This window comes from Pterocles gutturalis, unplaced genomic scaffold (assembly GCF_000699245.1).
Source record: "Pterocles gutturalis isolate BGI_N339 unplaced genomic scaffold, ASM69924v1 scaffold4250, whole genome shotgun sequence".
Classification (NCBI taxonomy): domain Eukaryota; kingdom Metazoa; phylum Chordata; class Aves; order Pterocliformes; family Pteroclidae; genus Pterocles; species Pterocles gutturalis.
The window spans coordinates 39336-54289 of NW_010137996.1; the positions used below are offsets into that span (position 1 = coordinate 39336).

Consider the following 14954-nt stretch of genomic DNA (forward strand, 5'->3'; position numbering starts at 1 on the left):
AGCATCTTATGTTGCCCTGGTCTACAATTACTAGTAAATTACTAGTGAACCTTCATCTTTTCTGACAGATGTTGGCCAAAATATAGAAGCCCTTGGACCGTGCAACCGTTTGTAATCACAGTTTTTCCCTTAACTTTTAATAACATCCTGCAGCAATGCAGTGGAATCAGGAGAGCAGCAGGGAGAGCTGTTTAAGCAGGGGAGCTCTTGAATTTGTCACATCAGCATGCTATTTCTAGATAGTCTTCTGACTGCAACAGCTTCTAAAACTGCTGCCCGTCACTGGCAGAAGTTATTAGGACGTGCTGGCTAACTAGTAGATGCCTTTTCCAGTCCTCCCTTGTTGGCATCTAATCAGCACCAGTGGCAAAATGCCAGTGTTATGCAAAGATAAAGCAAGTAGGATGTATTTGACTGTTACAGAATATTAAGCCTTGATAGCAGCTCAGTCTGACATTACTCTAGGTTTTTGCACTTACTGTAACAAGGTCTGCAAACTCCAAATTATGAACTTCAGTGATAGCTCAGTCTGTATCTTGATGAGTGGTGTATGGGTTTTACTTTAAACTGTGATTATTTTTTTTTTTCCTAAGCTGGAGAACAACACAATCTTAATGGATAAATTAAAGAAGGTTCAGCAAGAAAATGAAGAATTAAAAGCTCGGATGGACAAACATGTGGAGCTTTCAAGGTGAAAAATATCTCTGGGCTTCTAAGATGTTCATATGAACCAGGAGAAGGTGTTCCTGTGACGAGAGAGAAAATTATGTGTACTGTTAGTGACTAGGATTTTGTAGTACTTTGTAAAAGAACACACCCCTTTCTTCCCCGCTTTTGTCTCTACAAATGTGCATTCCTGGGTAGAAGAACAAGCAGGAACAGATTGTAACAGGGTAAAGGTTCAGTATGTTCTTCAGTGCTCTGAAACAATATTTCAGGGAAGGAAAAGCAACTCACAAATATCATCTTCTTACAGACTGTCTCTTTAAGTATTACTGGCTTGTGAGCTAAACCTGGTTTTACTTATAACCACTTCAGTTGAGTGATTTGTCCCCAACTGATTGTAACGGGGTAAAGGTTCAGTATGTTCTTCAGTCAGAGAAGGAAAAGCAACTCACAAATATCATCTTCTTACAGACTGTCTCTTTAAGTATTACTGGTTTGTGAGCTAAACCTGGTTTTACTTATAACCACTTCAGTTGAGTGATTTGTCCCCAACTTAGTGAAAAGACCAATGTGTTTTATTTAGTAATAATAGTAATATTTAACATTAATAAAGTGGGTCTGAGGTTCTCCTGACTTCAGTTATTGCTTAAATGGATGGACAAACTCTTAACAGTTTGAAAGAAACTAAAGAAATGCAGCTTCTATGTAGATAGAGCTGAGTCTGCAACATGACCCAAAGCCTCCAGCATGGCCATTTAAAGGATCTGTTACTGTCAGTAGGACAAGTCTCACTTTTCACATGCTTTTTCTGGCCCTTAGGAATGTTTCTTGTTGGTATTTTTTCCTGCTTTCTGCAAGCTACCTGTTTAAATCCAGCACGGATGAGAACATACTAAATTATAATTTTAAGGAAGTAATTTACTTGTAAGCCAAGAGCAGGGGTTTAGGCAATTTCAAACCTTTAACAATTAAGTTCAGTATAGCCTCCAACTTGGGTTATGTGTTCTAATGTAAATCTTATGTTTGCAGGCAACTTTCTACAGAGCAAGCCGTTCTACAGGAGTCACTAGAGAAAGAATCAAAAGTAAACAAACGCCTGTCAATGGAAAATGAAGAACTTCTCTGGAAGTTGCACAATGGTGACCTATGCAGCCCAAGGAAACTGTCTCCCAGTTCTCCATCTGTGCCTCTTCAGTCCCCACGAAATTCTGGTAACTTCTCCAGCCCTACAGTATCACCAAGATGACATCTCTTGAGAAAAAGAGGGGATTGCATTTCATGTGATCTGCAGAACCAATCCCAACTTTAATCACAGGAACAAGAGCTATATTAGCTGACTATGACAACTAAACATAACTGGAAACTATCTGGTGCAAAAATAGTGATATGAGACTGAGAATATGGGAGTAAGACTTTCATGTTGCTCCTCCCAAAAAAGACTTGCTTATGACCTCTATGGACATTGTTGCACAAAGCACTTACAGAGCAAGGAAAGACTTGTTCATTGCCTTTTCACCGAACTATAAGAAAAAGCTCAGGGGCTTAGAGATAAAGAACACAACCTTTATAATATGTTCCTTATCACAGACACTTTTTTTAAGGCTGTGTGTATGTGTGTGCTGTGGATGGAATGGATGCAACACACTGTGCGTGTGTCTAATGCTGCCTTCTTTGCTGCGTATGTAATAAAGGACAAAAGCTGAAGACCATACATTGACATGTACTTCCTTAATAATGGTGTCAGTATGCATGCTTTTAGCAAAGAGTACCCTGCCCCAGGAGCAAGGAGAAACTGCCAGTAGTACTATGGGTTAGTTTTCTTCATCTTTCTGGCTTCAGTTCAGTAAAAAAATGGCATGAAAAGCTTTGTCAACTGAGTCATTAGTGTCTTGGCTGACCCAAGTACGAAACCTTGAATTAATCTGAAAACCAAACTGAACTGCAGCCATATTTTGCATGGATTCTTGGTTTAATGTCCATGCACAATTCTGCCATTTATGAGGAGACTTTTTTTTTTTTGCAGGATACAGTGGATTTTGGCTTTCAAGTCAAACAGGGTCATAGTCAGAACCACAGCAGCCCTCAAGGTCAGAAGTTATTAGCCGAGTTGCAGGTTTAGAAACCCAGACCTATCATCTTACCTGCTGAAAAGGAATTGCTTATTTCCCCAAAACAGCGTGTCCGTTGCTACATGTAGATTTGAAAGCCAAAGAAAGAGAAAAAAGCAATAATTGTCATTAGGTGTATTCTTAACTTGGTTCTCAAAAAGAATCTTAAGTAACTTGTGAATTCCAGTGTATCTGGTGCCAGACTTTGCCTTTTTAAGCATTAGCATTTGTATTAACATTCTTCAGGGTGGGCTAGATTCACCTGAGGAAAAGGAGGAGGGTGGTAGATGTGAATTTATCTTGCTAATTCTGCCATGCGTTCCCTCTTAGACTGCAGGATATTGGTGTTTTGCCAGTTCACTTGGCAAAAGATCCTGTACAAGTAATTTGCTCGAGTAGGGAGAGGAAAATTTTCCTGGCTGCTGGAACCAGAGGTGGAGGGCATCAGTGTTTCTGGAAATGTCATATGCTGAGCTTCAGCAAGGTAATCACCTAGCCTTGCTACACCCTTGGTCAGACCTGTTTAAGACATCTACATGCTGTCTACTAAACATAGGTTCAACTTCAAATTAGCATTACAAAACACCATCTATGCTTACAAGAGCTTGGGTTTTACAGTACAACTTCCCGAACCATTGTTATACGATGGTTTAGCTGATTATGTTAGCTGGTTATACAGTGACTGTTATGGTAAGTTATATCTACTGAGTTTCCCTGTGCTTTTCAGTAGCTTGAGGACAGGAATGAAGTGGATGGGGAAGTATTTAGGGAGCTCAGCAGAAGAACCACTTCAAACCACTTTACCCAAGACTTGAAAAATCTTGGCTAGTGATGAGGAATACAGACATATAAACAAGACTGTTAACAGTGCTCATACAGTAAGTAAACTTGTAATAAACTTGTGATTGACTATTTCATCATTAAATTGACTTAATTTTCCACAATGTACAAGTTAAGGGTGCCCTTTCTATGGAACATTTATGCTCTCTTTTAATCCTCTTAAGGGCCACTGTTGGTGGTGTCAGTACTTAAACTGTTTTCTATGGGTTTCAAGTCTAACTATAAAAATTCTTTGTGGGCTAAAACTTGTCTTGAAGTGTATCTCAGAACATTCTTATTTTCTATGGTCAAAGAGATTTGATCACATGTATTTGAGCTGAATGCTTAAAAAATAAATTTTTTTACTAACTGAAGTTTTTTTCCTCTTGGTTGTATTAGTCAAATGATCTTTAATCTAAAGAGGAACATTCCTCCAAATACTGAAAACTCTTAGTACCTGTACAGCACAGCAGAACAGCAATGGTGAAGCTTCACTGCACAAATTAACCCTACCCTTGCTACTCTAATGTAGGCAGAAGTTACACAGAGCTTGCTTATGATTATTAGTGATTCAGTTTGAGATGGCTGTTAAAAAAAAAAATGGAGATAACATTACAGAATTAATAAATAATAAAATACTTGAGTACAGTTGGCTTAATATAAGGTATATGCAGTTATAAGGTATATGCATCCTAAAGGACTCAGCTTATTAAAATGCTCACCTTAGGAATTTTTTTTGTTTAAGAAAAGCCATGTATTGTTTAGCAATCTTAAACAGGTCATGTCACAAGTACAGTCATCTAGCACTGGTAAGAACTTTGTCTTAGCTGCAATGTTAGTGCCACAAATAAAACAGGCAAGAAGAGTGCATATAAATGTCTGAAGATCAAATAGCATTACCCCCTTGTATAACAGAGAAGGGCAGTGCTTTTCCAGGCTACCATTACAGAAGAGTAAGTATAGTATAGTAAATAATACAAAGACTTGATTTATCCATACTTTCCCTCCACAGTCTGGGAGCCTCCTCACCTCTAAACTTCTTGCAAATAGACTCTTTAATGCTGTTAAAAAGAAATGAGAAATCCTTGTGTATAGAATTCAGACTACAGAAATACCTGTTTAGTGTTTGTCCTGTTGGTCTGAAAGAATTAAATAATTCTGTTCATCTGTAAGCACTGTTTTAATATTTTTCTTCATTTAACTGAGTATTAATGGTTCCAGCTTTAACTTTAATTCCATATGTTGGCAAGGGCATCATTCAATTCACTGACTTTTTTTTTTTTTTCTGTAATTTAGCATAAACTTTCCTTCAGGAAAAGGTAGAAATCTGCTGATCATAAATATATTCCAAAGGTCTAGTGCTAGTCAAGCAATTAAACAAATTATTTTCTTCAGATACTCAACCTTAACTAGTAGTTCCAACTCTAATACTAAGTTACAGTGACGTATCTATACCAAATAGTTTGTTGCTATTCAAACTGTTCATAACATGGTTCACCTCACTTCACTACTTTTCCCTAGAGGTCTTTATATGAGTTGCACTGTATTTGCTGTAGAATTTTGAGGTGAATCATTTCCTTACACTAACTGAAGACTTAAGGTTTCTCATTACAAATATCCAAGACACTTGCATGTAAACTCATATAGAATCATAGTATCATGCAATTAATGCAAGAAATTCCTTCGAGACAGTAAGTAACCACTGATGTTTGAAACTGTAGTTGCCCAACAACCAGGAAATCATTTAGGACTGAGCTGGAGTTAAAAAGGTTAGCAGAAAGTTGGAATAATCACTGAACTCTAAAGAAACACCTTCTGCCCATTGCTGCTGCCTTGCCTTAGCAGTGACCGAGGTATGCAAATAGAAATAGTAATACTGTCAGGTTTAGGCATGTGACTTCGACAAGTCACTTAAATTTCATTTCCTGGGCTTCATTCTCTTACCCTGTGTCACTGTTCATTGATGCAATTACACATTTCTGCATAAATGTAAAAAGAAGCAGGCCTGCCCCCGAGGCTTTTGGTAAAATAAGAACTATGTAAAATATATAGTAAAATAGTTCTTGTAGTTTACAATGGTATCAATTATTTTGATGTTTGCGGGGGGAAAAAAAAAAACCACAAAACAAACAACAAACCACCAAAAATTATTCCTTACAGGCACTGCTTCTGTAGTTATAGTCAGTCTTGATAACTGCATGTGATCTGTACACATAACCATTAAACCTGAGGGAGACTCCTCAAGCAATGATGTAGCCATGGATTCACATCGTCTTTTCCTCTCCTGCCAAACTGTGACTGAGGAATTGATGCTACCACAAAAAGAGTTGTGCTGTTGTACAAGTCTGAACAGGTGATGCGATCTCCCACATGCTAGGTATTTTAAAAGAAATCAATTGTTGAATTAAAAGCTCAAAAGCACTTTGAAAATTAAGAAGTTGCCACAGCTCCTGTAGTTCAAAGGGAAATACATTGTTGTGATAAATGAAAATGCTAAAGAGAAATGAACACATTGCAGAGCTTCATCCAGAACTTCAGGGACTGTTAAAGTTACTTTAGCCAGATGAAAGTCTTACCTAAAGAAAGATGGTACAAAGGACCTTGGTTTTGGTATACTGTGAAATTGTGTAACACCTATTCAGTAATTTGTGTAACAATGTAATGTCCTTGATACCTTTTAATAGAAATAAGGAAGATGATTAACAAGGGATTGCCCCTTACACATTCCAAGGTGGTCCTACTGCTTGCTATATGTAATATTTTTTTTTTGGTAGCTACCTTAGTCTTGGCCTCTGGAAATATAGGCATGTGGGGAGTGTTCTCCATGAAAACTCTTTCATGAAACATGCACAGCCATTTCAGTCTTTATCATGGATATTTATCACATCAGTTACATTGGTTTAGGTTCCTGCAGGCTGAAGAAACAACTTTAAACAAACTTGTTTAATGCTTTCATTAGCTACACTAATAATCAAATTAATGATGTTATTTAGAAGCTGCCATTTTTACATTAATACTTACTTGATATCACTACTCAAAACAGTACTGTACACATTTGCTCAAAGGTCTGAATTATCTGGAGCAAAGGGCTTATTTCAAGCCTTCACCAGAAGCTTTAGGAATTCTAGTCAAACACAGGCTGAGACACATTTAAGTGTGCAAGCAAGGGACACATTCCTGGTTTGGTTCCTTGTATGCTCAGAATAAGCTGTTCACATGCCTTATAAATAAAATTACTTGCAGCAAGACCTTTTGTCACACAATTACACTACTGAGTAGATTTGCATTGGAAGTTCTAGCTTACATGGATTCTGTGCTTGAGCCTAGGAAGAAAAAACATTGCCAAGATGTCTGACAACACTGTTATCAAGTTCTTACCTTTTCATCAAGTTCTTACCTTTTCTCTGGAAAGACTCTTTCCTTCTATTGGTAACTAAATCAAGAATGAGAGAAGCAGTTGCTTATTTATCCAGGTATAGTTCTGTGTAAACAAAACAGCCTTCCTTTTCTCCTAAGTAAATTAATGCAATCACGTTGAACTTGATTAACCTGACAAGAGATTCTGCCATATAATCAAACGTTATTCTAATCATGTCAAATTTGGGGTTTTTTTCCTCTGTAAATGTTACTATATAAATAAATGTAAGTTTTACCTTTAGCAAACATAACAGCATACATCTAATGAGGAGTCAACTCTAAGCAAGCTACACATTATAAGGTAGTAAGAATGCAACAACTTAAGGAAAATCCAACATATCCAAACACTTAAAAATCTCTGGAGATCCCCTCTAGTACCTTAATATATACTTAATGCTAATCTTCCCAGATGTGAGAATTTTATTTGTGTGTTTAGTCTTTACACATATATGAAATGAACACACACACACACACACATATATGCACAGATGCATTTAGGTTTTTATAATGTTCAGAAATTTAATTATTATTGGAAAATAAACATTTCTATTGGCTAATTCCATAACAAGTTTTTTTTCTTTTGTTTTAAACATGTACAGTATTCTAAAGTTGCACAGCACCAGAGGATATATAGCTGCATTGGTGGATTTTGAGGATATTTAATATCCTCTCAGTTCTCACATACACAAAAGAGGCACAAACCATACAATGGGTTAATTTATGAAAGAGTTTGAGGAAGACCATATGCAAAGGAAAGCCCGAGAGCTCCTGTTCCTAAATATAAGCCCTGTGCCTGTTCAGGCTTTAACTTTAATACTTCATAGTAGTTTTACCTCACAACTGACTACTGCCAGGCATAGGAAACTCTGTTTTGGCCTGTCAAGCTAGTGAATACGGAATGCATTGACCTATGAAAAGAGACAGTGACAGACAAAACTTCATTTAAATGTTAATAAAGAAACTAAATGGCTAAAATGTCAGATAACATACAGTTCATTCTGTGTCTAGAAGCCTTTCCTCTCAATTTAGTTCAACTTTAGTAGCGACTGTTGTTTCTCCTTCTAGGTTCTGAGCTATACAAATGTAGTTTCCAGCATCTCTGGCTTCAAAATCCTCAATAACAATAACACTTTTTGAGATTCTTGTGGTATGTCCAGTTCCTCTGTTTATCAGTCTCCAGAAGTTTTGGAAAATCACAGGCCTCTCAAACTGTTTAAAAGAAAAAAACCACACCCACATATACATGATTCTGCAAAGTATATTTAGTGATATTACCCTGAAGCAAGAGGACAGAGAGTAGAAGCCTATATCTGAAAGTCATCTGAAAGTGTTTGACAGTTGCAGCAATATTCCTGTATTAAATATTGATATACCAATAAGTTATGCCAAATAAGGATAATATGATGGCTCTTCCACTATAAGGGCCGGTACTGTCTATCTTCAGATTAGTAATGGGCTGCCAAAGCTTCACCTGGAGTCTGTGAATGAATGCAACTGCAGTTGTGGTCCACTTACTACGTTTACATTTGGGTACTTGATCAAATAGGTGAGGTGTTTTGGGGGAGATGTTAGGATAGATGTGTGACCTTATTTTCAGACTTCCAGCATGTATCAAAAACAAAGGCAGCAGTGGCATGAATTAGGCGACCAAGATTTGCCTCGTTCTCTTTTAGCACGGAGAATAGCTTAAATCTTGTGTTGCAAACTAATTCCTCCTCCTCTAGTTTCAGAAACTGTATTACATAACATACAAGCAAACAGTAACAATTCACAAATGCTTCTAAATTCATCTTCACACTATGCTTTCCAAAATGTGTACATAACTTCAAAGCCAAAAATACAAACAGGGATGCTTAGAAAGATGCTTTTTAGATATAAATACAATGCAAACACTCAGGTCCTAGAGGACTTCTTTCCTCTGATGAAGGGTTGCATCTTCCAGCAGTCCTTCCTGTGCTCCTAGCCTGCTTAGGATAAGCAGCAGTAGAGATCAGGCTGGGTAGAAGCAGACCTCCGTGCTTTTGGATGAGGGCAACAATTCAGCTTAAAGATTCTGTACGGTGATGATTTATGTGCCTGAGCCATAGAGATGGAAAGGATATCAAATGCCGAGGCTTCGTGGCTTGCCCTAGAACAGCTTCCTGACACTGGCTGGCTTTGACCCGTCTGAGGCTTTTCTTTGTAAATGCTGCCAGAGGCCAAGTGTCTCCGGAATGGAACCCCAAGGGAGGAACGTGCTTTGCTAAGCTTGATTTTTGCTAACGTGGGTAGAGCTCTCTAGCCTCTTTTCTGTGCTACTTCTAGGCTCTCGGGGAAAGATGGGCTGAAATTCAAAAGGGATGTGCTGCCTCCTCCTGCCAGCATGCCTGAGCTAGCAAGAGGCAGACACCACAATTTGAAAGAATCTTTACTCCAAATCTAGATGCTAACTGCCATTCAAAGTATTGCCTTTATGAAGAAGAAACTATTTCAGCCAAAGTATGTATCTCTTACCTCTTGCCCTGGGTACTGCCACCTGAAGTTCACATCTACATCTGGCTCCCCAAGGGCTGTGCAGATTATGTGAACACTGTCACTGACTTCTGCTCTATTGGATGACGCTTCAATTGTGGTTGAGGGTGGACCCTTGGGAACTGATTAAAAAAAAAAAAAAAAAAAAAAGCAGTGTTTGGAAGCAGAAAATTATTTTCTAAAGTTAAATACACTGATAAAACATTAGAGTAAATTTTTGTTTGCTTAACACAAGTGGTAGGAACACCAGGAAATTGCTGAAATTTAAAAAGTTTTATCACATACACTTTTGATAAAAGATTTTAAAACTCTGATTACATTACCTATTTTAAAAATTATTTTTTAAAAAATTGTTTCCAAAACAATGTCAGCAGAAGAAACAAGAGTCAGTGTAAGCATAGAGAAAACTGCACCCTACCTTCCACATACAGCAGGTGATACTTGATGGAAATCTGAGGTGCTCCCTGTAACTCTGCTTTGCAGTAGACAATACCTTTATGATCAGAAGTAGGGTGCTGGTAGACAAAACCCTTCTTCACATCATAAATAATATCAGTTCCATCTGTTTCAATTTCTTCTGCTGGAAATTCCCTGTGTAGAGTTACTTTTGCTGAAGGAGTAGTAACACGGCATGGGATGACTGCGGGTTTACCTGGGTTCAGGTAGACCATCTCAAAATAACTGGGCGTAGGTACAAAAAGTTCCTCTTTGTCTGCGCAGAAGAGTTTATATAGTTAGAATAATATTTACATCTTGGTTTAACAAAAAGAAGAGAAAGTACATATAACAAGAGAAAATAGCTATGAGCAACATTAAAAATTAACCCAAAGCTTTTTGCTTTAAATATGCATATACAAAAGAAAAAAAACTTCTCTCATCCGCGAGTTATATTTACATAGCTTGCATTAAAAACATTAAATCAAAAAGAAAAAGTATTCTTCAGTGTAATCAGATTTTTTTAATCTTAGGAAAATCTTTGGAATTAATTTTTAATAAGTTTCCAAATACTCATCTGGATATAATTCCATTGATTTGCCCACTTTTAAAGTGTAACACACATTAAAAAATCCAACATCACTGGTAAGCACTACTAGAAAGAGATATTCTTTGGAGCTACAGTCTTTTTATACATATGATTTTAGGCAAAATGTTTGATTTACTGCCATAAGCAGCTGAAATATTTACTGTTTTTAGAATGACAGTTAAAAAGTATTTCCATATTTGGCATGCTACCTAGAAATATAAAGCTGAAATTCATCTTTCCAGCATTTACACAATAACTTGACTGAAAAGCTTATTCCAATCTTTCTAAAGGAACGTATCCTCAGAACATTAAGCACATCTGACAAATGGCTTCTGCACAATCTCATGGTCTAACTTAGCTCCAAAACACATTGCAAAGAATCCTATCTTAGCATTTTGTACTGCAATATTAGCTAGCCAAGAATGCTTTAGCTCTAATCAGGCAGCAAAGGTTGTTTTGCATTCAGAATGTTTTCCATGAGAAGAACATGAAAACCATTTGATTTCAGCTCTGTTGTACCAAGTAGTAAACTGTGCACAGTTATCTGCTATGACCCTGTCCATGCAGTGTTAGGGCTACAGTCAGCCTCAAGTTCTGCGGGACAACACAAGTACTTAAGAGTGTTTTGCCTCTCAACATGCTATATAGCATGTTGGGACTCTTGTGAGAAATTGTGGCCTTACCAGGGATCAATGAGGTCAAGATTTTCAAGTCAGTGCAGGTAACTGGAAGGTGATGGGGGTGGGAGGTGGGGAAGAGAGTCCACATGGTTATCCAATTGCCATGACAAAATTTATCTTCTGCACAGATTTATTTTCTTTATCCAGACACATTTTCAAAAACGAAACATTTTTTATTCATTTTGTAGAAGATCCTCAGAACGTGTGTTAGTATATTTTCAAAGGTATTTGCTTTCCATTGCATTATGCATTATTTTCAGTACACATTTAGCATAATCCACAGGGAAAATGGACTCATAAATCACAAGTAACTTTCTGCTCACTAACACTGTATTCCTTAACATCCACTAAAAGACAAAAATTGTGGAAGAAAAATCTTGACAGTGAAATCGCTGATGTAGCTTTATTCCTGTCTTATTAGTGAATATATTTCCATTAATAATCCCCCAGTGAGTTAATTACCTGTGAAAAAGATGTATGTTGAACCTGTTTTAGCCTCATCCTTCCTGCATTTGTCACCATTGCACAGCTGAAGCCAGCAGCTATATTCACCTGTGTCTGCTGCAGTGGAGTTTGCAAGGATCAGCTGACTGTATCTGTCAAGCTGCTTTATGCTGGGGAGAAGAAAAATAAAACGCACAGACAAGCACAGATGGATTTCCTAGTACATTCCTGTCAGCTCACTTCTACTTTTGATTTTTTTTTTTTTATTCCTGCTCTGCAACTGACCAACCTTTCTCCTTCAGAGCTCTGTTGCAACTTCCCCTTTTGCTCCAGCAAAGACCTGTTCACATGAGTAGTTTTATTAATTTCAACTACACGCAAGCATGTGCAAGCTTTTCTCTTGGACAGTTCATTCTTAGATTCCTTTCAGCCCCCATTTTGAAACTGGGCTGTGACTGCTGAAGACAATATGTTCATTTATGTTTTGTCTCTGTTTGTCCATGTACATCCCATATTTTCATGCTCCAAGTCAACCTGCACGCATCTCAGTCCTTTTTTGATACCATTAACTGTAGCACTGCTTCAATAGTATGTAACAAAGATAAATGAGGAGTAGTAAGTAGCAGGCCCTTTAGTAAGAGTTTGTTTCGTAATTTATGCCTGCTTTCAGTGTGAGTGCGTTCCCATCTTTAACATCCTGGTCCAGGTTTTCACTTGCAAACACCATCATAAAGAGCTTCTATCTCAGCTTGGATTTGTTCTGCAAGTAAGTCATTTTGCATTGCCTACTCCTCTGCCCTAAGCCACCTCACTGGCATCCTCTCACTGAACTTTCCTCATCACCCCTCAGCTATTTCAGAGCATGACCCTGAGAACTGCTGGAGGTGTACTGGCAGTGTCATCACCTAACTACACAAAACGCAGCCTGTGTGACTTTCTTCTCCTCCTCCTGAGCTTCCCAGATACTTCTCTCATTGGATTGAAATTTATAGATGTGCAAATATTTACAAATATGTAGCTAAATCTGCAAATACTGACAATGTTTCTAACAGTTAAAGGTCCTATTGATGAAATTCAGCAGACACAATCTCAGCTTGTTCTTTTTTATTTTAAGGTTTGTTCTCCTGGCTCTTTCTTGCAGACAGATGATGTTATAGTTGCCAGTCTGCTATATTGCCTTTTGATGGATTGCAAAAGCAATGGTCCAACAGTACCAGTTCCCAGGGAACCCTGTCCAAGACAGCCGTGTGGCAGTAGTGATGCACTCCACTGCTGCTCTGGCCCTTAAAAATATTATTTTCAACCACCTGCCTTTACATGGTAGCACATTCAGAACATGACGGTTTCCTGCTTTCCTATGCAAGGCATCAAGTTACAAGGTCACTTCTGTTCTAACCAAGTCAGGAGAGATTTTTCCAGTTCTAGACATTTGATAGTGAACTTCTTTTCAGTGTTTCAAATGGGGTCTGGACAAATACACAGCTTGCATGAAGTCTGAACAGCTTCCATACTCTTATTCCACTGTGGGTTCTCCAAATATTTATTATCCTCCTATTTCTTCTTATTAATGTGGCAGTTATTCTGTAAGGCAGATGTCTGACAATCACTTTTTTCTGGGATTAGGATGCTTTGAAGAAATTCCTATCCTCTAAACCACCTTGTCAATGTGTAACAGCAGTGCCACAGACATGCCTGACTGCACTGTATGCTCTAAATGCTCTGTTTTGCTTATGTCCCCGTTGCAGGCAGAAAACCACTTAAACAGAGAGGCCACTACTTCCAGCTCCACACACTTCCTGAAATTTCTGACTCCCTAGGTGTTCCACTAGCAGTTTGCAGTACTGACAGCACTCATGAGCAAATGGTTTGCATAACCCAACACTCAGCCACCAGACAAGGCCAGCAGCTTAGAAATTAAAAACACACCAAATACACAAACAAAAACCAAGCACGTTTAACTGAGAATTATCTTTTTCCATTAAAGCCCTCAGACACCATTAGCACACTCATCCACCACAGGGCAGTTTTGAGGCCTGCCTAAGGAAACAGGCAAATCATGTTTCCTATTCTGCTAATGCACTTGTCCGACATGACCTCATCTATTCCAGTTTTTGCAATCATGTCATTACGGAGTAGTAGCATTTTCATTTTTAATATATACAATACCTTACATTATAAATTATCTGCAGGTTTTGGATAAGCTTTGAGAAATTCCTATTTGTGCAGGAGATCCTGTTGTGTATCATACCCAAACAGGAAGAAAAGAGAAATCCAAAACACATCCTAGTCTGTATTATTATTGTTTAGTTTCACAGTTCACATTTCATAGGCTACGTGACTACATCAGCATGAAATGTTTTGCAAGTATCCAGCACTAAATGTCAACATTACAGACAAACCATTATGCCAGAATATTTTTGCCTCCAACCGTTAATGCAGACACTGAACTATAGCATGAAATCCCAGCAGACAGAAAAAAAAGGTCAGAGTTAATTAATTATTGTACAATGTGTTCTACTTAACTGAGAACAAGCTATCAAGTAATCAATGGAAATAGCCTAGTGAGGTAGTCATCCACAAAACCTGGCAACTGAGAGTGCAAGTGTTGAGACTTGTGACATGAGCATGTTAAGCAGACCAAACAGGCCACATAAAGTAATTTATAAATGGTAAATCCTGCAGCTGACCAATATTTTCAGGATAATTTTTATTTCATTAGTGTTTTAGACATTGTGAAATCTGACTCAAAGGCCAAAACTTTGTTGTCTTCTCTATATCAAAAAGTAAAAATTTTGTATATACGAAAATCTCAAGACTGTTTAAAGAAACTAGAAAACTACTCCAAAAATCTTATTCAATACATTAATCTTATTAAGCTTTAGTTATTTGAATTTCAAAAGATCTCTTCCAGAAAAACTATGCCAAGTTTCAAAGCTAAAAAAAGATAAAAGACAAAAGGAGAGTGTACATAGCATCACTCAAAGAGCATCTAGCAAACTCTTCTCAAGTAGCTGCATTCATACTGACGAAAGAGACCTTCTCTCAAATACAAGCCCACTAGGAGAGGAACATAACATCTTACTGTTTAACCCAAGAAGAAAAATCCCTAGCTTTCAGACTTCAGAGCACATGGAACAAAATGAAATTCACTTATACACGGGAGCACAACCAACATCCCAGTAAGCCAGCAGGAGCCTGCATTCACTAAGAGCAGTCTAATTTTGCCCTCTACAACATACAATTTCCTCAATACTTCCAAGAGTGCTTCTGTCCATACACCTCCCC

The 14954-nt window shown here is 37.7% G+C and overlaps 2 protein-coding genes across 2 annotated transcripts in view; one reads left to right on the top strand and one right to left on the bottom strand.

The window, feature by feature from the left end:
* Window positions 1-2373, top strand: part of MTUS1 (microtubule associated tumor suppressor 1) — a 37289-nt gene extending 34916 nt beyond the window's left edge. The window contains exons 9-10 of the mRNA XM_010082792.1: window positions 594-691; window positions 1696-2373. Coding sequence (XP_010081094.1) covers window positions 594-691; window positions 1696-1912 — 315 coding nt within the window. The 3' untranslated portion in view covers window positions 1913-2373. The remainder of the gene's footprint in view (window positions 1-593; window positions 692-1695) is intronic.
* Window positions 2374-7942: 5569 nt separating this feature from the next.
* On the bottom strand, window positions 7943-11839 carry PDGFRL (platelet-derived growth factor receptor-like; the record flags this gene model as incomplete). Its single annotated transcript, XM_010082793.1, has 4 exons — window positions 7943-8219; window positions 9504-9643; window positions 9940-10233; window positions 11688-11839. Coding segments are annotated over 4 exons (775 nt in total), but the record flags the coding sequence as incomplete, so codon positions are not given.
* Window positions 11840-14954: the final 3115 nt, after the last annotated feature.